Here is a 24,731-nt window from a genome sequence, read left to right as displayed (position 1 = left end):
ATACACTGTGTTAGAGAAAATATACTGTCCTCCAAACTTTTTTGTTTCCGAAACCCGTTCTGTAACTCGCCCAGTATGCCCTCGCAATCTACCCACTCCTCCAGTCTGTTCTTTATAATCTGCATCACCAACCTGTAAGTAACTGGTGTCACGGTTATGGGACGATAATTCCTAATATCAGACTTATCTCCCTTTCCCTTATATATCATACTCATCCTACTAAGCCTCCATTCATCTGGAATATTTCCTTTTGTTATCATAGTGCTCACTACCTCCTTTAGTTTTGCCTTAGATTTAGGACCCAAATTCTTCACCAGCTTGATTGGGATCCCATCTGTGCCTGTCGATGTGCCACTAGGGACTCTTCGTTTCGCCTTTTCCCATTCTCTTTGTCCAAAATCCGCGATGTCACAAGCTGGACTGCTTGTGACATCGCGGCGAGACGTTGAAACACACTTCTCCCGAGCTATGGACAGTCCGCTCGTTCTCCTCGCTCTCCTCGCGCTAGCACTTCTTTTCTCGTCGGGTTTGTAAACCATCTTTCGAGTCTTCGCCACTGCAAAAGCTGTGCGCTGACGACCAGGTTCCCCGAGAAATGCTCTTTGCTACCAGATCCTCCCTCTTCAAATCTGCGACTGGCACTCTATGGCTCCGTCGTCAAACTGCCAGGCTTTATGAGCATAGAGGAGGCTATGGCTACACGCATTTTAAAGCAAATCTACCGTGCAATAAAAAAAAAAAAAACCTGTGGTTTGGCCCAGCAGTTCTATGCGCTTCATTGCCAACCTCTAGTTGGCGATGAAGGACCCAGATCTGTTTCGCCTATTTTGCTATATAATTTTGTTAATATTTTTCTTTTCTAAACTGAAGATTACCTAATAAGCGCAGGGGTAGAATGCATATAATAATAATAAAAAAAAAAAAACTGTCACAACTTAGCGGTTCTTCTGTGCGTATAAATCGGAAATCCCGCTATACTGTTTCTTGACCACTGGACATCGCCTAGAAACGACTTCTCCAGCGAACCGTAAGTACACGTTCTACTCTCCAAATAAAAGGAAAGATAAATGGCACCACGATAGCCTTTTTAACACGTTAGGGGTATCAACGCCGTCATCACATGTGATCGGTTCCTTCCAAAAGCCATCAATATATAAACTTGCCGATCCCTGAAAATACCAGTCTCACTCGCAGCACTCTTTAAAGTAACAACTTCTATTAACCACGAGGTCCCTCGTAAGTTCCATTGCGGAAGTTTTGACTTATATACTTCTTTTTATCGCCGTTAATTCAGGTCTTTATTCCAGCAACTCGCGGAAGTACGGTTGACACGCAAATCTATATCGTGTCTGTCAGGGCCGTAACCAGGGGGGGGGGGGGGTCAGGGGGTTCTGACCCCCCCCCCCCCCCCCCCCGAAATCTTTTTCTGGGTACGGCCCTGGTCGGTGCACTGGCAGCCAGCCGATTTTAATCTCCACCTCTGCGCACGCGCAGTGGCGCCGGTCAGCTACCGGGTACCAAACCGGGACCTTTTCTCCGGTTTGCTGTAACTCTCCATTATATGCCACCGATGTACATGATTCATAGGCGCAAATAAGACAATAGACACTTTCAAAATGGCCGCCGTTGTCCCCGAAAACCCCCCCCCCCCCCCCCGAAATTTGTTTCTGGGTACGGCCCTGGTGTCTGTATACGTTATGCCTCGACAAACAGTCGTCAAAAACTGCTTTTTTATATATAAAAAACATCTCGCTTTTTTATCCTTTTTGGCCTCTCTTATTTTTCTGAAGCGGCCTCCTTATATACCGGCACCGTAAAGTGCCTAACAATAGGGAGTTTTAGAATAGCGCACGCTAAAGCTTTGCGCACGCAAAGAATAGCGTCGTCGCCACTGCGCATGCTCCGAACGCAAACCAGGTTTTGCGCTTTGCGTGCGAAATTTTAGCGCGCGCTATTTCTCGGAAATAGCGTGCGTACGCAAAGAGTCTTTGCGCTTCTCCAAGGAGGATTCGTGATGAAAAGTTGGCCAAAGCCAAGACGAGCACAGTTAAAAAAAATGGCGGCTTCCAGGATTATGTCGGCGGCTGTTTTGGCGGCGTCGTGAGTTCGACGTCGGCGGCATCCTCGCGACTGCAATTTTCAATACGGGACGACATTGTACTCGGTTTGGCAGCGATCACCGGCAACTTGATGCTTGCGACGCGCGAACATTTCACGGCGAACGAACGATGTGCGAAGGTCAGTACACGAGACCTCTCTTGCCGAGGCGACGCAAGCGGACACGACCGGTCAACCGCTCGCGTCGCGTTCTCATGTTTAAACAAATTAAAATGCTACTCTGGACCAAAAAACTCGTTTTTTTCCTAAAGTTACAGCATTTCGTGTGTGAAATAAAATATTTTACTGTATCTTGGTGGCGTCGCAAGCGCGAGATGCTTGGGCTTTTGCGTCGCGGCGGAGAAACGCTATTCTAAAACTCTCCTGCGTCGCGTGCGCTAATACAAGCGCTAAATTTAGCGCTAGCGTGCGCTAAAATTGCGTACGTTATTCTAAAACTCCCTAATGACACCCAAGCGACAACAATTGCGCTATTTAAGGTGAAAAACTTTAAAGATCTGGTATCGCAGCCGAGTAATTTCTTAAGTTCTTACAACCAACTCTACACTACGGGGTGTTTTTGAGAGTCACCGAAAACTTAAGAAACGCAGGACGAGGCGAGTCCAGAGTATTTTGTTAATCATCGCTCAGCAACCATTCAAAAAACAGAATAACACAACAAAATAACTCAGAAGAACCAAGCGCAATGCTGGAAGACTGAGTATAATGAGCCAAACTCCGCATTTCTTAAACTGTCAGCGTCCATGCGGAGGGCAAGTTCGTCTGCTTCTTGCGTAGGGGTTGCGATGACGTCAGAACACCGAGCTCTGATTGGCTGTGATGGGAAGGATAGGCGAATAACTTAATGCTCGCTGCCTTGAGGTCTACCGACTATACATATAATCGGAGCGAATTAGAGTTCGGCATCGTTCTGAAGCCACCGCAACCACAGGGCAAATAGCAGACGAACTTTAGCTCTGCACACAGTTGGTTTAAAAGAAAAAGCAGAGAAGCTTGAGGGTGTCAGTGAACTGCTACCTCTCCTCAGCCAATGAGATTGAGGACACTAGCCGATAAAACAACCGAAGGAAGAATCACGAAGCAAGAAGCGCAAGCCTTATTAACCACTCCTGCAATTCTTAAGTTGTCAGTAGCCGAGGATACGTGGATGCGACCGTAGTGGATCGAATCGTGATACTAAGATCGTGAATGGGTAGAAGAAGCAAAGGAACTGGGCGCGTATGGTCGGTTCCCCCCCGGGGTTTATTCAGAAATTTCAACCTGGGGGGGGGGGGCGGGGGGTATCACAATTGTTTGGGGGGCTGCAGGGGGGGGGGGGGGGGTAGGTGGATGTAGCCTTGTACCTGCTTCGCGCAGAAAATTCTGGGGGGTGTCGGGCTCAACCCGGGGGGAGGGGGGGGTCTGTATAAACTACTGGTTCCCCCTCGATTCGATGCTTTCTACTGTCGCACTCTTTAGTCAAATTATTTTACACACATCTGCGGCCCACTGCTGCCAACTCTCGAACCGCGGAGATTGACTTATCGATTATAATTTATGTCGAATCAATACTGCACAAAATTGTGCTGTTTTATTAAGAGCTAAATATTTAAAACCTTAAAAAATCGCAGTGAGAATATATATGCATGCCCTCTCCTGACGAAGCCGAGCCTCTTGGCGAAACTGCCATAATACATACAATAAACTCCTAGCATAGCAACTCCGCGAGCACGGATCTTTGACTTATTACATTTCCCCGGTCCATTGTTCTCAGACTACTCTGTTTCACCTATATATAGGTGAGACAGAGTAGTCTGAGAACAATGGACCGGAAAAATCTAATAAGTCAAAGATCTGTACTTGCGGAGTATATATATATATATATATATACTGTTTTCGTGTAGTATTCACAAGAAAAAGAGCATCATTTTGAAAGAGTAATAAATGCTGTGGTGGTCTATGGCAAATAAGTACCTTTCAATGGTTGAGTACACTGTGAGGTGGTGGAGCAGTCAACAGGTTAGTGCTACCGTGGTCGCATAGTCTGTATTCGTTGTTCCTGATGATGTTATGATGCGCGTTGCTTGTACACTAAAGGCATGTGCGCGCGTGTAGTGCAGCCCCAGGGACAAGTCAAATAAATACATTTATACCCTCCGGTGTTAAACGACACGACAAACCACGCAGTGCTTCGCCAAATGTAACCTTTAGGCGGATTGTGACACGACCTTAAACACCGTTTTTAATGACTAATGCCTAATCTCATCGGCTGCGGAACGATAAGATGGTTCACACTCGCCACGCCGTGAGTTTCTGAAGTTGTCTGTTATAATAATTTATCAAAGCAAATAAGAACAGTAAATGGAGGTTGGAGGTACTTAAGCTTTTTGGCTTTTTACTGTTTAGAGGAGCACGTTCGCTCATTGAATTCGTAAACCGACATCTGCTGGAACGGCTAGCGTTGTCTCAAATACTTTTTTTTTCTGAATTGACAGGTGGTGATTAATATTTCTCAGTATATAAAAAAAAGTACACTTCATACTTCCTGTCAACCCACCGCGGTTCATCGGTTGCTTGCAATCATCTGATAAAAATTAAAGAAATAAACGCTTGAAAATACTTTACTTGATTTTAAACGGAACAGTTCTGCTAGACAAAAATTGATTAATAAGCGACCGTATACATATATATCTATAGAATAACGCGAAACAAACACACTAGAACACTTGAAGACTCTCGTTACGCCAAAAATTGCTTTAAAAATTCATATTTCCCCCGAACGATACAGGAGTGGAATGCCCTGCCAGAAGGCACTGTTGGCTGCCAACACCGTTTCTGAATTTATGAGAGGTCTGCAAACGTTATTGTACAATTTATGTATCTAAATCTGTTGCTCACAGTGCTTTGTGTATTTCTTTTTTTTGTGAGTGTGTTTTCATTGTGCTTGATAATATAACCGTAGAGTACGCTGGTAGTGTTATGTTGTGCACCATACTCTGCGTGGCTATTTTATGTTCACTTTTGTCGCTCAAACCTATTATGGTCCCAGCTGTGAGGATTAATAGTATTGTCAAATAGATAAATAAATAAATAAAAAAACGGCGCGCCTGCATCCGGTTTAATTCACAGGTGAACTCGTAAATGTACAAATGCTTTGCGGCACGTACAGTCGGGAGCAAAAGTTTGCGGGGCACCGGAGCGCGTGCCGAAATGCATCGCCGCGCCGTGCAACGGCGCGCCGCCGCATTAAAAAGCCGCGCTTTGCGCATGCGCGCCCTTCGTGCTGGCAGTCATGTCTCTTTCGCTCGTTTCTGTCCGACTCACTCCTGATAACCGGAGTCGGCGCCAGGGGCGCAAGTTGCCGTTTCGCTGGCTGTCATGCCTGGCGTCCTCTTCAGCCGCCACAGCAGCCGCGCTGGGCGACGGAGCGCCTGGTTAACCCCCTCCCCTTCCCTACGCGAGCTCCGTGACAAAGCGCGGCGGCTGAAGCAGACGCGCAGCATGACAGCCAGCGAAGCGCTAACTCGCGCCCCTGGCGCCGACTCCTGTTATCAGGAGTGCGTCGGAAAGAAACGAGCGAAAGAGACATGAATGCGAACACGAAAGGCGCGCATGCGCAAATCGCGTCTCCCTAATGCGGCGGCGCGCCGTCGGAGGGCGCGGCGATGCATTTCGGCACGCGCTCCGGTGCCCCGCAAACTTTTGCTCCCGACTGTACCACCCCTATGGCTTTCTTTGATCATTCCTTTTCCTCTCACACAGCATACGAGCAACGTTTCACACAATCGCTCATCTTCTCCGTCGTTCCCCCTTCTTCAAGATGGCCGCCCCCACACTCATCGCAGCAAACACGACGGTAAACAGCGAGGCGACTTACTCCACCATCGATCCAGGCATTTACGTTGCCACCAATAACCACCAGAGGGCACATAACCTGCAGATACTGGACCAACTACAAGCCTCGTTTATGGATGACACCAAGGAACAGCAGTTTCTGGACGTGGGTTGCGGCACCGGAGACTTTACTCGAGATCATCTCCTTCCACGTTGCACGCCACTCGAAAGAATGGTTGCGGTCGATGTCTCCGAGGACATGGTGGAGTATGCCAAGAAGAATTTCGCCCATCCCAAGATATGCTACGATGTCCTGGACATATCGGGGAACGGCGTGGCTGACTTCGTCAAGAGATACGGTCAGTTCGATCGCGTCTACTCATTCCATTGCCTACAGAGGGTGACCGATCAAGGCGCAGTACTGAAGAACATCGCCATATTGCTCAAACCCGGTGGGGAATGTCTGCTTCTTTTCGGAGCTTCATCAATCATTATGCGTTTGAATAAGATGCTTGCAACAATGGATCATTGGAAAAAATATCGAAAGGTAAGATGACATTAACCCTTATCAAGACACTCGCGTTTTTTTTTTTTTTTTTTGTTTTTTGTTTTTATTCGCCATTTGTCCTGAAACACTCGTTGGCGGATAAAAGGGAACAGCGCACATTAGCTTCCAAACACCGTGCTAATATAATTATGTTGCTTGAAAGACCTAAACACACAAACAGACACGTAAACGGGCGCTAAAAGAGCGCAATATTTCGTTTTCAAATCGCTACTACAAGAACTCCCAATGCAGGCTTCACGTTTTTACTTCCTTGCACGAAAGCCCAAATTGACAGGCAAGGTTGTGGATATGGACCATTTGATGTTTTGAGCACACTCTCCTTGACAGCCATTTTATAACTGCCTTGGAAAGTGAACTGATGAGCAAAGGGATACCACGTTGCACGGTAAGATGCACGTAGAATGCCAATACAACAAAAATATGTTCAATCGCTGTCGTTCTGTTTCGCGTTCACAGCAGCGCGGGCAACTGAGCAGGCAACCCTGTTCATTTTATTGTATAGTCCCGTGACCACCCTCATCTCGGCATCTCGTCGATACAATATTCAGGGGGCAGGTCTCGTTTGGCTGTTAGCACATTGTGTATATTATATCGGTGGTCCATCTTTCGAGAGAAGATCACCATTTGACGACGTTAACATTCATCTGTGCATATATTTCCGGTTTTTAACATCTTACAGTATGTACCCACATAAACCAATAAGGCTTGTACGTGGGGCGCGGCAGGTACATACTCAGGTAAACACACACTCATGTTAATATACAATTTTTGCCTCTGGCATATTCAATAGCTTAATTACAATAGTATCCATGTTAAACTCTGTTTTAGAAGTTTCAACCAAACAAAAAACACTCTTTAATATTAAGGTTTGTTTCAACGTTTATTTACACACTGAGATGAAACAACCTAAAAATATTCGCAATAAAATCAAATCTATATTTATACATGGTCGGAAGGGCGGTCCACTTCGTTGATTCTGATTTTCTTGATAATTTTTTACCCTTTTTATTACATTTCGTTTCTCCTCATTGATGCATTTTTTAGATAGCTTTATTTTATTTTGTGCGAATTTTCGCATTGAGTTATGTCTTCAGGCAGTTCGTTCCCAAGTTTAGGTACGTACTATTTTCTTGATGTCTCGCCATATTTCGTGTCTATAAATGGTTCTCCAACTATTCTGCTTGAACATAACATTCATTCCTTAACAGTTCCTAGTGTATGAATATTGATTAACGAATGTTCTGTTAATATATAATACTTCTATTGATCATTAAAGCGGTACACTCCTACTTCTTCCTGCATAAACTGATTAAAATAATTTTTTTCGCTGTTATGTTCTACATTTCTACATAAATTCTTTTCGATTGTTTAGATTTCTGTTTTCAGATATTTGGCACAGTGCGCGTAAACAGTTATTCTACATTTTAATACCAATTTTCGTGATAAATTATATATTATTCGAAGTACAGTGCGGGGAACAATATCGCGAATATGAAAAATATGTGCAGTTAGTATTCTCCGTTTCGCGCATGCCTTTTCTACATAAATTTTCTATTTAAGATGACGGTCTATCTACAATCCAAGGTATTTTACATTGTCGATGTATTCTAGTGCCGGGCAAGAACAGTTGTTACAATATTTTTTGTCCTTGTGTTTGTACGTTTCTTCTCGTCCCAGTCTAGGTGATTTTAGTAAAATGCTTGTGTCTCTTTCTGTGTCAATGGATGGCTGTCCTGAGCTCAAATTTCTTAACAAGATCGATTGAAAACAAGATTTGTATTGACGCTGAGAACGGTGCAAGAAGCTAAAACTGAAACGTGGAGGAAATGTACTTCTTACTCTAAATGTTGATTCATAATAACTCAAAGAATATTGTTATGAGTAACATGCACAAGGTATGTGGGATCACACAACGATTTTACTTTAAAGAGTTTGTTGCCTGAATATTTTAGTCCACGGGACGATTCGTAAACCGCATTGATATTTTATGACTTCATTTTCCGCCACTTAACAAATAAGTGAATGCCTTTGGCAGCTCATCGGAAAATGCCTAGGATTGTCTCTAACTCGTGGTTTCTTTTTTTTTTCTTTTTTTTTTACTGGTTTAAATTAAAGAATTTTTTATAAACTACGGAAGCCAAGAAACACTATCCTGGGAATACCGCCATTGTCAAACCTATACATAATCAATATTTAACAACAGGTTGGCCACTCAATCTCTTGTATCTAGCTAAGACATAACTAGTGGCGAGGCTCTGGTCCCTTATATATTTGTTTTAACATTCAGTAGATTTTAAGGATGAATATCATTCAATGCACTCCCCTATCCACCCTCTGAGAACCATTCCTCGCACTTTCATGCAGGTGTTTGAGAATACCATTCCTCCAAGCGCAGATCTGGTGAGCCAAGATGCCCTTTTGCCCTACATGTTGAACCTTGTGAAGAACGCCGGTCTAGTTCCAATTACCTGCGAGTTGATCCAAGGACCGCTCACGCACTTAAGCCCCGAGGAAATGATCGGTAAGCGAGGATATATTAATCGTTCCTAACTGCTCCTCTCTAATGTTTGATAACTTTATACCTGGCTAGATGATTTAATACGATAGCTTTCAGGACGTCGTGTCGCAGAAAAACCGGCGGTGATGCGACTGGAAAATCCGGATTGGTTGATATTGCCATGACGTCAAAGCCATATGACCTCGTGTGGGAAGTTCGAACAACTCACAACGTGGAAAGAAAGTGATTAAAACATGACATGTAATGCGAATATGACGTCGCCTCATGTCTCAAACGATTTCACTTTCTAAAGTAATTCATTTACTTTAAAGAAAAAGTTGGACGAGTTTTAGGTGGAGGTGCGATTCAAACCCTTGGCCCTTCGGTTGCGAGCCCGAGACGCTAACCACTTGACCACGCAGACGACTTTTTTTTTCATCAAAAACAAAACGAGACGCAGAGTGCAACAAAGTATAGGTTATAAAAAGATGGCCCACGTCGCTATTCTAAAATTCTTTCATGCCCCGCAATGTTTTTAATACCGGCACCCATTCGGGCAATGGTATACGCGTGTACGTGTTGGTGGGGCTTTGGAAAAAAGCTGTTCATACAGTTTGACCAGTCCCAAGCCCCTATAATTTCAGGAGCCACACGCAGCCTGCACGAAAAAAAAAATAAGAAATGCACTGACAACACTAAACAAAGAAGAGGTCGAACAGTCGGCAAACAGGTATATGGAACTGAAGAAAACAAGCAGACACTATAGCAAAAATTAATTTGCCTACATCGTTCAACGCACAACAACAAAAAGTCTCAGGCGTACATTATTTAGCACAAGACAAAAAAGAGCACTGCCCCACAACATTCAAGAAAAAACAAGAAAAAATAGTCTACGTTAATTAATTGTACAATATACAAAACGCGAGCATATTCGCCTTTACAGAAAGACACGCAGAAAATACGCACAAAGGCATCGTTCATTCGTGGCCGATTTGCCCAAAAAGCATCATGTCCCGCAAGGTGCCCATCGATAGCGTGTCAGGTTCTATGAAGGAGGTTAAGGAGCGTCGGTAGCGTGTGTGCTGTAGTATAATGGCCGTAATTTGTTTTAAAAAGAGGAACATGCCAGGCTTGCAGAATGCGCGTTTGGTACGAGTGTAAATTTACGTTATTTGGAGCATATATGCAAATCACCTTCCAGTTTAAGTCCTGTGTTTGATAATCACAGAGTCTAAGCGTCCTTGCAGGTCAACCGTGAAAGATAGTTCACATAATTGAACAGATATTTTTTTCTGAACAACCCCCCCCCCCCCCCGCCACCTTTCTCCGAAAGCTCTTCAGTATGGCTGACACCAACCTCGTATTTGCAAAAGAAAAGACTTAAGGCGCGATCCACTTGTTTCTCTGTGGACAGCTTTGTTTCCTATATTACAAAGATATCAATCTCTTTATCGTCAAGCAAACTTTGTAACTGATAATGCAATTTCCGAGAGTGGAAACCACGTACATATGAACTGCCCAAGTGAAGGCCGTCATTCATACTTTAAGGGCGCGGCGTTCCTCGGTCCTAACGTCTCAGCGGCTTTCGTTACGAGTGTAAGCGCTTACTCGATTACGTGCTTGCAGCGTTTATCTCATTCCGCTTTCCCTCGGTGGTGCCCGTTGCAACGGTGTCGGTGCACATGCCCTCGTTGTCTTTATGGTCTTTCAGCAGTCTGCTTTCTTGACCTGGTTCTTTTAGCCCTTGCTTACCCAGTGAATTTGGAGTCAGTTCTTTTGTAGCCTCGTTGCCACTGCCGGCGCTCTCGTTCGCAGTTGGGGTGACCTCATTTTTTGTCGCCACAGGTGGGTCTTCCTGAATTTGCGGCTGCTTGTCGCTTTCTGTTTTGGACCTGTATGGTAGGAGGGGCAAGTTGACGGCAGTAGCACCCGCGGTTGTCCCTACTTCACCGTCGGGATCCCCAAACTCGGTTTTGTCCATGAACTGTTCTAGGTTCTAGTCTGCTTCCTCTATAGTTCCTTCGGCATGGACGTGTACATAGAGTAGCACTCGCAACTATCGTCTCCGAATTTGTTGCAGGCCGGACATTTTGGTGCTCGGCACTGTCCTCGAATGTGGCCCATCTTTTAAGTCCGTAAGCACAGTGGTAGTCTCCCAGGCACGGTTACGAGGGACTGCACACCATAGATCTTAATCATGTGAGGCAGGTCCGAGGTGGTGACGGCGTCGTGCAGCGTCAGGCTGGCTTCTCGGGTCATGGTTTTCGTGTTTCCCATGCCGCGTACTCGACGATGCTTCGGACTGTGCCGAACGGTTCAAAGACCTCCACGACAAGTCTGCATTCTAAGTAGGTTCGAAGCCAAAGAAGCTTTACCTCTATGTCCTTGAAGCTGGGGTCCAGCATCAGGCATTCTTTTCTTTAACCTTGAGCTGTCCTGGTTGCTTCACCTTCTCTGTGGCTGCAATGCTTGCAAACGTGGCCATCCAGGTGTGGCTCATTTTAAATTGACCGATTGAGATCACTTCGGCCATGCCGACAATGTCCTGGAGTCCGTCTCGCAAGTCAATGGCCCGGTGCAGCCGGCCGATTAAATCCTCGTGCTAGAAAACCAAATTCATATGCATCTTTCCGTCCGGAAAACAGGACAGCAAAATACGGCACCCATCGCCGCCGGTGGCCGCGGCATTGATGCTTCCTTGGCCCGCTGGGGCCGATAGCGTGCCGTTTTTAGAGCGCGTTATTCTTCCGTCCGCTCTCGTCAGAAGTGAATTCGGGCCACGAAGACACGCTTGCACGGCTTGAGAACGACCGGCTTTACATGTGTAGCCATCGCGTTCCAGTCTTAAAGTCGAAGCTTAAGCCTCCTCCTGTAATCTTTATTTATTTACACAAATACCTGCTGCGCCGTCAGGCATTATGCAAAGGGGGGGGGGGGGGGGGGGGGAACAAAAGAAAAACACACTGAGAAGACATTTTCAGTAATGCCAATCGACGATCACTCAATACTACAATTTTCCTCTAGCACGCTTTTCTGCAGCCTGTCATAAAAGACATCATTAGTGATGACAGCTATCAGTTCTTCCGGAAGGGCATTCCACTCCCAGGCGGCTTCAACTAACAATGAATACCCTATACTATACCTTTGCTTCGACGATACAGTTCAGTTAGACGGCCCTCAGTGCAAACCCACAATAGCTTTTACTGTAGTCGCTAAGGGCTTAAGAAGCGTGGGGCGTGGCTTATATTGTTCATTCTTCTTCGTGATTGGTCCTTGGGCTTTCTTAGCCGCTAGTGTAGTGTTCTTGGACCGTTACTGTTTTTGATTTACGTTAACGACATTGTACAAAATATTCAGTCGACAATAAAACTTTTTGCTGATGATTCCGTTATTTACAGGGAAATAAATTCGACGAGAGACATTGAGATCCTGCAGAGCGATCTAGATAAGGTTGAATACTGGTCTAACCAATGGAACATGAGCCTAAATATTGGAAAATGTAACTTCGTTAATTTTGCTAGAAACGTCTCTAAATTTTTTACAAGTTATACTATCAAAAACCTGACAATCGGCAATGTCTCTGAGTGTAAATATCTTTCCGTTTATTTTCACCAATCACTTAAATGGAATAAACATATTGAGTACACAATTAATAAGGCCAGTAAAATGTTGTTTTTTATCCGTAGAAATTTCAAACACGCGTCCCGAGACGTAAAAGAAACTCTTTACTTCTTGCACGTAAGGTCAATGCTTGATTATGCGTGCGTTATATGAGATCCATACCAGCAGTATCTGATCGATAGATTAGAGAAACTTCAAAATCAAGCAGCGCGATTCGTCAGTAACAACTACGATCCATACGCTAGTATGACAGAGGTTAAAACCATGCTGGGATGGGAGCCCTTGAGCATTCGAAGGCAAAAATTAAAATTGAAGTTTTTCCATCGCATTTATTATAATAATACTGGTATTAATAAGAATGAGTATCTTTTGGGGCCAACGTATGTTTCAGCTAGGTGTGATAACTCTAGAAAAGTTTTTGAATATTCCTATAAAACAAACAGCTTCTGTCATTATTTTTTTGTAAAGACAATTAGAGAGTGGAACTTGCTGCCTGATGATGTGGTGAGCACCTTGGACAACAGTGTATTTTTTTCTCGGCTGTATATCTAATCTGTGCGGACAAGTGATCACTTTGTGTTTTTATGTATGTGTGTTATTTCCCGCCCCTCCTACAATAATGCCCTCGAGGCGATGTAGGTACTCTGTAAATAAAATAAGTAAATAAAATAAATAATGCTGCAGTCCCATTGGCTGAGGAGCAATATTGACAGGTTCTCGCCACTTTCTGCGTTTCTTGAACTGCCAACGAGTATAGTTATAATGCAATTAAATGCGAAGGTGCAAGCGAGCTGGAGAAGAATGACGAAAGTAGTCTCACTTCTTCGCCTATACAGAAAGAAATCTTTTTAACACTCTTTGGTGAAGCCGTGGCCTGTGACGCCACATGACTTCACTTTACCTGCTAATGTTAGCGGCAAAATTGTCGTTACATGACCTGAACACCAATTCAGTTTCCCCGCAAAATTTAGTGGAAAAATGACGTCGCGTGACTTCGTGTCACGTGACCTGTGCAGAAATTTTGTTTCCCCGCTTGATTTAGTGAGAAAATTGACGCCTCGTCACCTCAGCACTAATTTAGTTTCCTCGCTAAATTTAAAAAAAGAAATGTCGACACGTGACCGTGTCACGCTACCTATACACAAATTCAGTCTCCCCGCTAGATTTAGCGGGATAATCGGCGTCACTTAACTTTAACGCGAGTTTTGCTTGCCTGCTCAATTTAGCGGGGAAATGACGTCACTTAAACCTCCGCGCTAATACAATTTTCCCGCTAAATTTAACGGGAAAACGATGTCCCACGCCTTCATGTAACCTTACCCATACACGTTACCTATACATTTTTTTTGTTGTTGTTTTCAGGGCTTCTGATGACCTTGAATTGCCTTTCGGCACTTGTGACGAAAGAAGAGAAGCCCCTCCTCCTTAAGGACGTCACCGAATATTCGTCCAGGACCTGGTCTGACATGGCGTCCGGTTCCTCATCCCTCCCCTCTTGCTTGTTTCTGGTGCGCGCCCACAAACCACGACCCTAAGCGGTGTCGGGCAAACACAGTTTGCATACTTGCTGCCTAGAAGCTGTTGGACCAGCACCGTATTTGTGACGCTATCGCTCACACTTCACTTATTATTGTTCTCCCTATATCCCGCACTAATTGATGTGGAGCAGCTGTTCCAAGGTGACGGAGAAAGAAATTATGCAGGTTAGAAAACAAAAGAGGTTTCACAGGTGATTCGTGTGATGTCTTCGCCCAACATACTTTAATAAATATCTGTTTCGCTTGACCTTTCTCCGATTCCTATGCTCCGTTTCCGCAAAGGCCGACCGAAGGTGACACTGCGATTCGACAATACCAATCAAGCACCACCAAAAGTGCATTGTACCGGCGTTCGATCGCTTTTGTGTATGTCAAACTAATCTATCGCAGAACGAAGCGCAGGATCATAGGCGCTTGCAAGAAACCACGCTTCGAGAAGTAGTCTGGCGACCGTGGATAGAGAACGCTTTGTTTGGGTGCCAGTCTGGAAAGAGTGGGTAGAGCTCAGCAATGCTAGACTATTCAATGATCTACCTACACCAACAGCAAGATGGCGGTGCAAAGAAGCAGTACTTGCGAACGTCTATAGCAGGGGTGGCCAGGCTGACCCGTCTTAAGAGCCGCAAACAAAACCACGAAACTTCTAAGAGCCGCGGGGGGGGGGGGGGGGGGGGGGGCAAACTTTTGTTCAGAGCAATGAACTAAACTCGAACTCTTTTTGGGCTATCCAAGTCAAAAGCAGTCCACCTGTACGTAGGGTAGCAGTAGCACAAGACTACCAAACCGCAACCTGTCTTTCGATTTAAAACGTGCTCCATCTCTCTCTTTGGGCAAGTGCTCGTGTGACCGAGGGGGAGGCAGGTGTGTGCGTGTGTTTGGGGTGGGGGAGGCAGGTGAGGGAGCCGCGAGCCGCACTTTAACCCGCGAAGAGCCGCACCTTGGCCACCCCTGGCCTATAGACCTTTTCTGTGTACTCTCGTCTCCAGCCACCTAATAGGCGTATCCGGTATGGGCGACGAAAAAATAATCCAACGTTTCTATCTGAAAATGGTAAAAAAATAAAGGGGATTCAAAATGACAAAGTGTGGCGGTTACGCTTATATCCTAAATGCCTTCTATTGGCGTGGCAAAGGCAAAACAATGTTTTCGCCCATACTGGAGGTGACGTCAATTCAAGATGGCGGCACACTTGCAAAAAAGGTCTATAGCAAACGCATAAATGCGACGGGCGCCATGACGATGCATTTGTAACGCTCGCTGTAAAACCCAGGTCGTAGCACGTAGCATATACCGGTGGCCTGGTTCGTCCTGTGTAAATGCAATCTGATACAGGTGGACACAAATCTAGCAAAAGACACGTTCTAGGATAGGAGGCTAAACACACCAGCCAAAAACACGTTCCAGGCACGGCACCCATAGGCTTGGCTCAAAGGCCAGTAGCGTTCGAAGTGTCGTTACTGTCTTAGTTAGCCGAATCACTTTTCGGGTTTCCAGGCTTTCTCAATTGGCACGTTCACAAGGAAGAGGAAAAGCCACAAAAAAACGTAGAGCTCCGTAGAGCATGGTCCTGTGCGGCTAGAGTAGGTTCTGCAGATACAAGGAGGAGAATAAAATACGTTCTCATAATTCGCCGCGTTCAAAAGAACAAATATAGTAGCAAACTGAATGTTTCCTTTTATCCATAAAATATATAACGGCAATATTACAATGCGCAAAAGGTTCATTTCACTCCCTTTTTATGTCTCCTTGCGTGTTGATCACCATTAATTATTAAGTTGGAATTTCTCATACCAATTTCAATGCGCTTTATAAATAGGTTTACCACTCACCTCCGTTAAGTGGAACAATCTCCCAGCACGTGTTGTTTTGATATTTGTCTGTGATATTTCAAGGATAGTGTAGTTAACTTGTTTACTTGAATTTATCTGTAACTTGTTTTCCCATGTAGGAAATAGCGTAAAATTGAACTCATTCACACTGAACATACTTAGAACTCAGTTTGTATTTTCGTCTCCTTCCTTTTTGTTTTATCCGTATAAAAATTGATTATATCTCGCTTCCTTGTCTTCTGTAACAACAATGTGGCAATGTCTATCATACATATTACCGTCGAGTGCCAAGATATAGAAACTCTTTTTCTGTAAGCGTAAAACACGGACTCCTAACACAAGTATAACTCATTTTTATGATGTTAGTTGCCTCAATGAACTCACGTGTGGATTAGCAACAGTTATTTTAAATTACGGTGCTATTTTTCAAGTCCGCAGTGCACCCACTGTCACGGCAGTGAATGCCCAAAAGTCCAAAAGCGGGCCCGTGGGCTCACAGTTATCGCGCTTGCCTTGCGCGGAAAAAGTAAGGTTCGATGCCTGGACGCGGGTACACATTTTTGTTCCGTGTTTCTGATACAAAACCGTGTTGCTGATATAAGATTAAAATGTTCTACGCGCCGGACCATCTACGCCGATTGTTCCAGAAGCCCACGCGTGTATAAAAGGGGCTCCGCGTGGCAAGACGCTCTCAGTCTTTCGCCAGCGTTTGATCCGGCCACTTCGCCGTCATCGACAGTCGCCTTCGACGCCTGTTATTACTGTTTTGTTTTGGCACAAGTTCGCCTTATTAAACGTTTAGTTTCTTCATCAGTCTCCGTCTCGCCAATCCATCGGTGACAATAACTGAAATTACAATAACAAGAACTGAAAGTTTTCACATTCTGCTTTTTTTAATGTCAACTAGTAATATGCACATACTACCAAGCCCCAGGTTTGAATCATGCCGTTTAACACTTCAGACTGTGGTGCAGAAAAGGAAAAACTTTTAGTCGAAGGTACGGGCGCAAGAGGAAACGTCTCAAACTCAGCAAACTGGTGTTGCGTCTGGAAGGGTGACGACCTCAGGCGCGGAACCAAGATTTGGGGCTGTGGCTCGCTGCTACCATGGCCCCGAGGAAACAGGCCTAGAGTAGAACTCTTCTGTACATTGAATATACAAGTAGCATGGTCGACTGGTTAATCGGCTATTGGCAGTCAGCAGTCCGCAGTCGGCAGTCAGCAGTCGGCGCCTTCGGACTCTCTGAGCCCAAGATATACAACCCTCCGAGAGCGAGAAGGCCCGCGGAGCGAGAAAGGAGCCTTCCCCGGCATTCGAGTGTTCACGTGGTGTTCAAAGTTCGGGGCGGCTGATGCAATTTCCGGGTGTTCTTTCACCAAGGGCAGATGATGCAATCCTTCCACGTTCTTGCCCCGCTTCGGTGGCTGATGCAAGGAGTCGACGCCCGTGCTGAAACCCAACACCGACAGACCCACACACACACACAGGCACGCACACGCACGCCGGTGCTTCTCCCTTCGAATGCTGGCGGTCCCAGACGGTCTCGTGGCCTTCGGGAGACCTTCCTTTTGTGTTTGGAGCCCTCCTCGAAAGCCACCACCGGCCCGATGACTCAAGGGTCGGTCTCGGGAGTCCGAACGTGACTGTCTAGCGCCGCAGGCGCGCGCCGGGGCCCATCGTGACAATAGGCTTTACTGCCGTTGGCGACAGGGGAAGGCCAGGTCCGGGGGCCTTTCACAACACTGGTTTATTTCTCTAGCATCCTGCATAAATCACACACAGCCACTCTCTGCCTCCGGCTATGCAGAGATCCCTATTGTTGACGGCATTTATAAATACAATTGTATTTGTATTTCAAGGTACTTTCAACAAAGCAGATCTCCGCGTAGATGAGAGTGGCTGTGTGGGTATATATAGCATGCTTGAGGTACAAACCAAGTAGCAATATGTTTAAGGCCCTCTTTCTGCGATAATTCCTTCGACTAAAAATTTCCTTTTTCCTTTTTTGCGTCCGAGTTTTAGATGTTAAACGACATAATTAGATACCACCAGCTCGCCTGCGAAATACCCAGTGATGTAGAATAACCGCATTCTGACCTTAAAGGGTCGATGCAACATCTTTGTTCTTTGCGCGATTACCGCTTAAAACAAAACCCTGACGTTTATGACCAATGAAACTCGTTTTCGTTTTTCTCCCCACTCCAGAACCGTCGCTCAAAAAATTAAAGAAAAACGAGCAGCGTTTACTCCCTCAACTTGCAGCCACAACAAGCGGCCTCGTTATCTGGAGCAGGTTATAAGCTGCTACTCTTGATCATACTCACGCTCGGAGTTTGGCAAACCACAGTACATGCGCTGAGTTACAGACATTTTTAGGGTTCGGCTACTGTCGTCATTGCTGCGATTGGACACGAGCCATAACCAGAATGCTTGTCGAGCTATTCAGTATCAGAGAACCCAAATCGGCTGCTCTAGCAATGCTCGGGTTCAAACTATGAGCCGCATTCCTATATCGTCGCTGGGGAACTATGCCGGCACTGCGACTCCCACGGTACTTTATCGATGTTTACGAAAAAGAGACTGAAAAAAAAAACGCTCGATTTTATCCTTGAAATTACACCACAACAAACGGGTTTCTTGGTCAAGGGCGTCGCGTGCGAGAATACTTGGGTCCTACTTGTCTATAGCTTATGAAGGCAGAGTCATACGGCAAGGTACATCTTTAGTGGAGACACGCGTTCTTCAACGATTATGGCTGATTGCCGATGATCGAACCACAGTACCACAGGCTCAGCTCGCGCAAATCAGAGTTCACGTGCCGGTCAGGCCTGCCGGTCATGCAACCAGGGCATTGCTGTATTATGCAACAATGACCTCTATATTACATTCCTTCCCCCTCAGGTGGGACAGTTCCGTAGCGGATGACTGGACGTCGCTCTCGTTCTGACCTTCTGAGCGGCTGCTCCGGCTGAGCCGCTGGCGATGAGACAACCTGAGGAACAGGTCTTTCTGGGTTTCGCCTGGCAGGAGATGTTTGTGGTGTTCCATGTCCAGGCGCAGTCGTTGGTGGCAGATTGACGTCGTAGTCAATGTCAGCTTCAAGGTTGTCATCCCAGTCAAGCCAAGCCTTCCTGAGGTGATCACGATGACGGCGATGAACTTCTCGATTGGCCAACTGGACCTTGTAGGAGACTGGTCCTGTCACTGCAACAACCTTTGCCGCTTTCCATCGTGGTCCCGTCACAAAATTCCGGGCGCAGACGGTGTCGCCTACGTAGAACCGCTTGACCTTTCGTTGATCCCCTCCTGGATCTCTCTGGAGGTCAGGAAGCAGTCTCTCCAGCGGAGACGACAGCCTCCGGCCCATCATCAACTCTCCCGGAGTCTTCCCGGTGTCCGAGTGAGGTGTCGTGTGCTGCTTAAATAAAAAACGTGAAATCTTGCACTGTGTGTCGCCTTGAGTTAGCTTCTTTAAGGCAGACTTGACTTCCCTCACTATTCTTTCTGCCCTGCCATTGCTCGCAGGATGGTACGGGGCTGTGTAGATGAAACGGACAGCATTAAGTTTCAAGAACTGTTTCATTTCTGCACTTTTGAAGGCCGTTTCGTTGTCCGAAACAATTACGTCGGGCAACCCATGTGTCGCGAATAGTTTCCTGAGCGCCGTAATCACTGCAGCTGATTTCGTGGACGGCATAATCTCGTCTTCGGCCCAGTTAGAAAATGCGTCCACCACAATGAGAAAACTGTCACCTCGAACGGGTCCAGCGAAATCTACGGGCAGGCGGCTCCAGGGCTGTTCTGGTTTTATCCAAAAGTGAACAGGTGCTTTGGGATCGCTCTGCCTGTTTTCCTGGCACTGTTGGTAATGGCGTACAAAGTCTTCGATTGCTTGATCGAGTTTAGGCCACCAAATGTACGCCGTGGCCGACGTTTTCATTGCTGTCATTCCTGGGTGGTTGGCATGAAGTAATTGTAGGACCTTCCTTGTGGCTTGCTCGGGAATTACCGCTCTATTTCCCCACAGAATACAATCTCGATGAAAGGAAAGTTCTGTGCGTCTCACCTTAAAAGTCGCAAAAGATCCTCCCAGGGTTTATGTGGCCAACCCGAGAGTATCCATTGCTTGATTCTTACCAGCGTAGGGTCTTGCTTTGTCAGCTTTCTGATGTCTGCTGTTTGCAGTGGAGAGTACTCGACGGCCTCGACGAGGAGTACGTCACCTGGTGGCACTGGCTCATCGACATCACTTGGTGCTAGAAGGCGGCTTAACCCGTCTGCGTTGGTGTTGTCAATTCCTGGTCGAAACACAAGCTTGTAGTCATATGCTCCCAGCAGCAAGCTCCACCGCAGCATCCTCGGTAAGAGGATTTGTGGCATTGGCTTCTCTGTGTCAAAAATCCCATGAAGCTGTTTATGATCGGCCACGGTCGTGAATTCTCTTCCTGCGAGATACTTGTGGAAGTGCTTAACACCACAAACTACGGCAAGCCCTTCCTTGTCAATTTGAGCGTAATTGCGCTCACTTCGCCCCAATGTCCGTGACGCATAAGCTATCGGCACTTCTGTACCATCATCGTTCTTGTGAGAAAGAACTGCACCAACACCAACCGGTGAAGCGTCACACGACAAGACCAGTGGAAGCGCTGGGTCGTAGCGTACTGGCACTGCGTCGGAGCTGAGAAGCCCTTTTAGGTTCCGGTACGCTTTCTCATGCTCCCGCGTCCACGCCCATTTTCTTTCTTAGTCTAGAAGGCGATGCAATGGCTAGGCAACTTCAGGTTTTCCTTCAAGAAATCTGCTGCAAAAGTTGACTGGTCCCAAAAAAGCTTGTAGTTCTTTTTTGCTTTTTGGGCTCGGCGCACCTCTTGATTGCATTCACTTTTTCTTCACTTCGGTGGATGCCAGTGGAATCAATTGGGTGACCCAAGTACTCTATGCTTGTTTTACCGAACTCGCATTTGTCTTTGTTTACCCGTAAACGCGAGTCTTGCAACCGCTGCATGACTGCCCTTAATATTTCATCATGCTCCGCCACGGTCGAGCCCGAGATAACGATATCCTCAACATATACGACGACTCCCGGGATACCTGACAGTAAGCTGTCTACAACACGCTGGAACAATCCTGGTGCGACAGATATTACCGCGAGCGCAGCTGACGAAGTAGGCGGTGCGCCCGTGGCCCGTGGCCCCGCGGTTATCGCGATTGCCTTCCACGCGGAAGGCCAGGGTTCGATTCCTGGTCGCGACATGTCTTTTATTTATTGTTGCAATTTACTGTTCTCGGAAATCCGAGAACTCTGTTGAATGTTCGAGGTCAGTTTAATCGATGCGTGTACAAAAGGGCTCCGCGTGGCAAGCCGCAGGCAGTCTCGCCCCTACGCTCAAACCTGCTGTTACGCCGACTTCGACGCCCGCGACGCTTTGTTCTTATCTTCTGTTTCCTTTTATTTTCGTGCACAAGTTTGGCCCATTAAGCGTTTAATTTCTTCAGTTATCACCGCCTCATCCATTGTCATTCATGACATTTTGATGGAGGTGCGGGGTATCCGCATGCCCGTGCAGCGCTCCCCTCCAAGTTCCCGCAGTGCAAGTCCGAACCCAAGCCCCGAAGAACCCAGCGAAGATCAGACCGAGATGCGATTAAGTCACCAGAACCTTGGCCTACCCCGTGGTTAGGACCCTTGCCATCCAGGACCAGGCAAACAAGGAGGACGACGATGGCCGACCAGTCGGACATCCCGGCCGCTCCAGCCGTCGTTTACCTGCCCGTCGTACCGCGGACGGCTGCTCCATTCAACGGCGAGCAATACGAAGACGTCGATGACTGGATTGACCAGTATGAACGCGTTGCCCGCCACAATTGCTGGACCGACGAGCAGCGCCTGCACAACATCTATTTTTCGTTTGAGGGTACCGCCAAGCACTGGAACGAGAATCATGAGTCCTCTTTGACGTCGTGGGACATTTTCAAGACCGATCTCAAGGCTACGTTCAGCAACCACCACCGCCGAGAGAGAGCTGAGAACCTACTGCGAACCTGAACCCAAAGCCCCAACGAGAGCGTCACCGGCTTTGTAGAGGACGCTCTGCACCTGAGTGCCCGCGCCGACCCTCGGGCTACCGAAGGGAACAAGCTACGAATTCTCATGCGCGGGGTGAGAGACGACATTTTCGGAGGCCTCGTCCGCAACCCGCCGGCAACCGTCGACGCCTTCACCACCGAAACAACAAACATCGAGCGCGCCCTCCAAGCGCGCGCTTTCCACTACCAGCGGCATCCAAGCGTCACTGCAACCGCTCTGCTTAGCGGCGAAAACGCTCCTGGTACGGACATCCGCCAAATCATTCGGGAGGTCGTCTGGAAGGAAATCCGCCGGTTGCTGCCAGCCTCCAACCGACCAGCGACGCTCTCCATCGCCGAGGTTGTGCGGAAAGAAGTTCAGAGAGCCATCCAACTAGAGGCTCCCGTCGCCGTGGCAGCCACCGAGGAGCCCACGTTGACTTACGCCGCAGTGGCCCAACGGCCACCGCCTCCTCCTCGCACCTATGTCGCGCCGCCCCGACGTCAGTCTCCTGCGCCGCAACACGACAGACGCCACGACTACCAGGTCCAGTACACCTGCCAGGAGTTCCGCGCACCTCGGAAGACCGACGTGTGGCGAACGCCCGACCGACGTCCTCTGTGTTTCCAATGCGGGGAAGCAGACCACACCTACCGCCGATGCCCATACAGAGGACTTGGGCTGCGCGAGTTCCACCCGAACGACCCGCGCCCCCCTTATGGTGAACGACCTCGGTCCCCCGAGCGTGCGTCCCGCCGAGAGTTCCGGTCACCTTCGCCACGACGGCCAGCTTCGCCGATGCACCGACCCCGACGTGAAAGCCTGTCGCCCCTCGCTCCTCGCCGGGGAAACTAGGCGCGGCAATTCCTGGAGGCGGAGTTGCCGAAGACGACTGACGGCATGATCCTCCACGAACGTCGGAGGGCCCCCACTCAAACACCACCAGAGGCCGAAGCGACGCTCCTGCAACGGTGAAGAATAACCTACACGTCGTTATCGACGGCGACGACGCGTCAGCCTTCGTCGACACCGGAGCAGACTACTCCGTCCTGAGTGGGAGGCTCTCCCAACGCCTTCGGAAAGTGACGACGCCGTGGGATGGCCCACAGATACGGACCGCCGGTGGGCACCAAATCACATCAGTAGGAATTTGCACTGCTCGAGTCGAGATCCATGGTGAGACGTGCCCTGTCAAGTTCGTCGTTCTGCAAGACTGCTCGAGAGACGTTATCCTAGGAATGGACTTTCTTTGCGAGTATGGCGCCGTCATCGACCTCGGAGAAAACCGGCTGACGCTACGAAAACCTGCTCCAGCGCTGGAAGAACCCAAAGCGACGTCATCCGCGGTCCGAGTCCTCGCAAATCACGTGAACTTACCGCCGCGGTCCGGTATTTTCGTACCCATCGGGATCGGCGGGGCTTTCTGCGGCGACGTTCTGCTCGAGGGAAGCCTCCAGTTGCTTCTAGGAAGAGGGATCGGCGTCGCAAGAGGCATCGCAGAGCTCCAAGACAGACACACTGTTGCACTCGTAACAAACTTCCGACAGCAGGCTCAGCACCTTACAAAAGGCACCGCCGTGGGTCACGCCGAGGAACTCATGGACTCAGCCGTAATCGCCGAAATGGCAGAAGACATCTCTTCGGGGCCACACGAGACGACGCCGCATTCGCAGTTTGACATCGGTCCAGTCCTGCCTACCCCAAAACGACGACAACTTAGTGACCTTCTCGCCGAGTTCAGTGAATGCTTCTCCACGTCGTCAAAGGTACGCCAAACGACGGTTGCGAAACATCGAATTATTACTGATGACGACGCACTTTCTGCTCATCGGTCGCCCTATCGTGTATCTGCTAAAGAGAGAGAAGTAATACAGAAGCAGGTCCAAGGAATGCTCGACGACGACATTGTCCAGCCCTCAAAGAGTCCGTGAGCTTCACCGGATGTCCTGGTGAAAAAGAAAGACGGGATTCTTCGGTTCTGCGTGAACTATCGTCGACTAAACGCAGTAACAAAAAAGGACGTCTACCCGCCGCCACGCATCGACGACACTCTGGACCGGCTGCGCCAGGCCAGATTCTTTTCGTCGATGGACCTGAAGAGTGGGTACTGGCAGATCGAGGTCGACGAACGGGATCGTGAAAAGACTGCCTTTGTCACGCCGGACGGACTGTACGAATTTAAAATGATGCCGTTCGGACTGTGCACAGCACCGGCGACGTTCCAGCGCGTAATGGACACCGTTTTTTCCGGCCTGAAATGTAAAAGCTGACTCGTCTATCTCAACGACGTCGTGATATTCGCAAGCGACTTCGACGAGCATCTGAGACGTTTGCGAGCCGTGCTACAGGCTATCCAGGATGCTGGACTGACACTAAAGCCTTCAAAATGTCGGTTCGCTTACGGCGAGCTCAAATTCCTGGGTCATGTTGTGTGTGCTCAGGGTGTAAGCCCTGATCCTGCAAAGACATCCGCTTTTGCTAAATTCCCGAAGCCATCAGACAAGAAAGCCGTCAGAAGATTTCTTGGGCTGTGCGCTTACTACAGATGTTTCGTTTGAGATTTTGCCAAGATTTCTGCACCGCTCACGCATCTGACGACGGACGACGTGAAGTTCCAGTGGGGGGAGAAGCAAGAACAAGCGTTCAACGAACTGAAGGAAAGACTCCAGTCACCCCCTA

The 24,731-nt window shown here is 47.6% G+C and overlaps 1 protein-coding gene across 1 annotated transcript; it reads left to right on the top strand.

Moving 5' to 3' along the window:
* The first annotated feature begins 5,917 nt into the window (after positions 1–5,917).
* On the top strand, positions 5,918–14,229 carry LOC115310982 (juvenile hormone acid O-methyltransferase-like). Its single transcript, XM_040212689.1, has 3 exons — positions 5,918–6,478; positions 8,864–9,020; positions 13,980–14,229. The coding sequence occupies exons 1-3, from the start codon at positions 5,918–5,920 to the stop codon at positions 14,150–14,152; spliced, it is 891 nt and encodes a 296-aa protein (XP_040068623.1). The 3' UTR covers positions 14,153–14,229.
* Positions 14,230–24,731: the final 10,502 nt, after the last annotated feature.

This window comes from Ixodes scapularis, unplaced genomic scaffold (genome assembly GCF_016920785.2).
Source record: "Ixodes scapularis isolate PalLabHiFi unplaced genomic scaffold, ASM1692078v2 PGA_scaffold5__190_contigs__length_132052651, whole genome shotgun sequence".
NCBI lineage: Eukaryota > Metazoa > Arthropoda > Arachnida > Ixodida > Ixodidae > Ixodes > Ixodes scapularis.
The sequence above is the reverse complement of the archived record's forward strand: the minus strand, read 5'-3'. Positions and strand labels throughout refer to the sequence as shown.

Coding starts and splice junctions, on each gene's coding strand:
- LOC115310982 (XM_040212689.1), top strand. CDS start 5,918: ATGGCCGCCCCCACACTCATCGCAGCAAACACGACGGTAAACAGCGAG. Junction 6,479..8,863: donor ATTGGAAAAAATATCGAAAG/GTAAGATGACAT, acceptor ACTTTCATGCAG/GTGTTTGAGAATACCATTCC. Junction 9,021..13,979: donor AAGCCCCGAGGAAATGATCG/GTAAGCGAGGAT, acceptor TGTTGTTTTCAG/GGCTTCTGATGACCTTGAAT.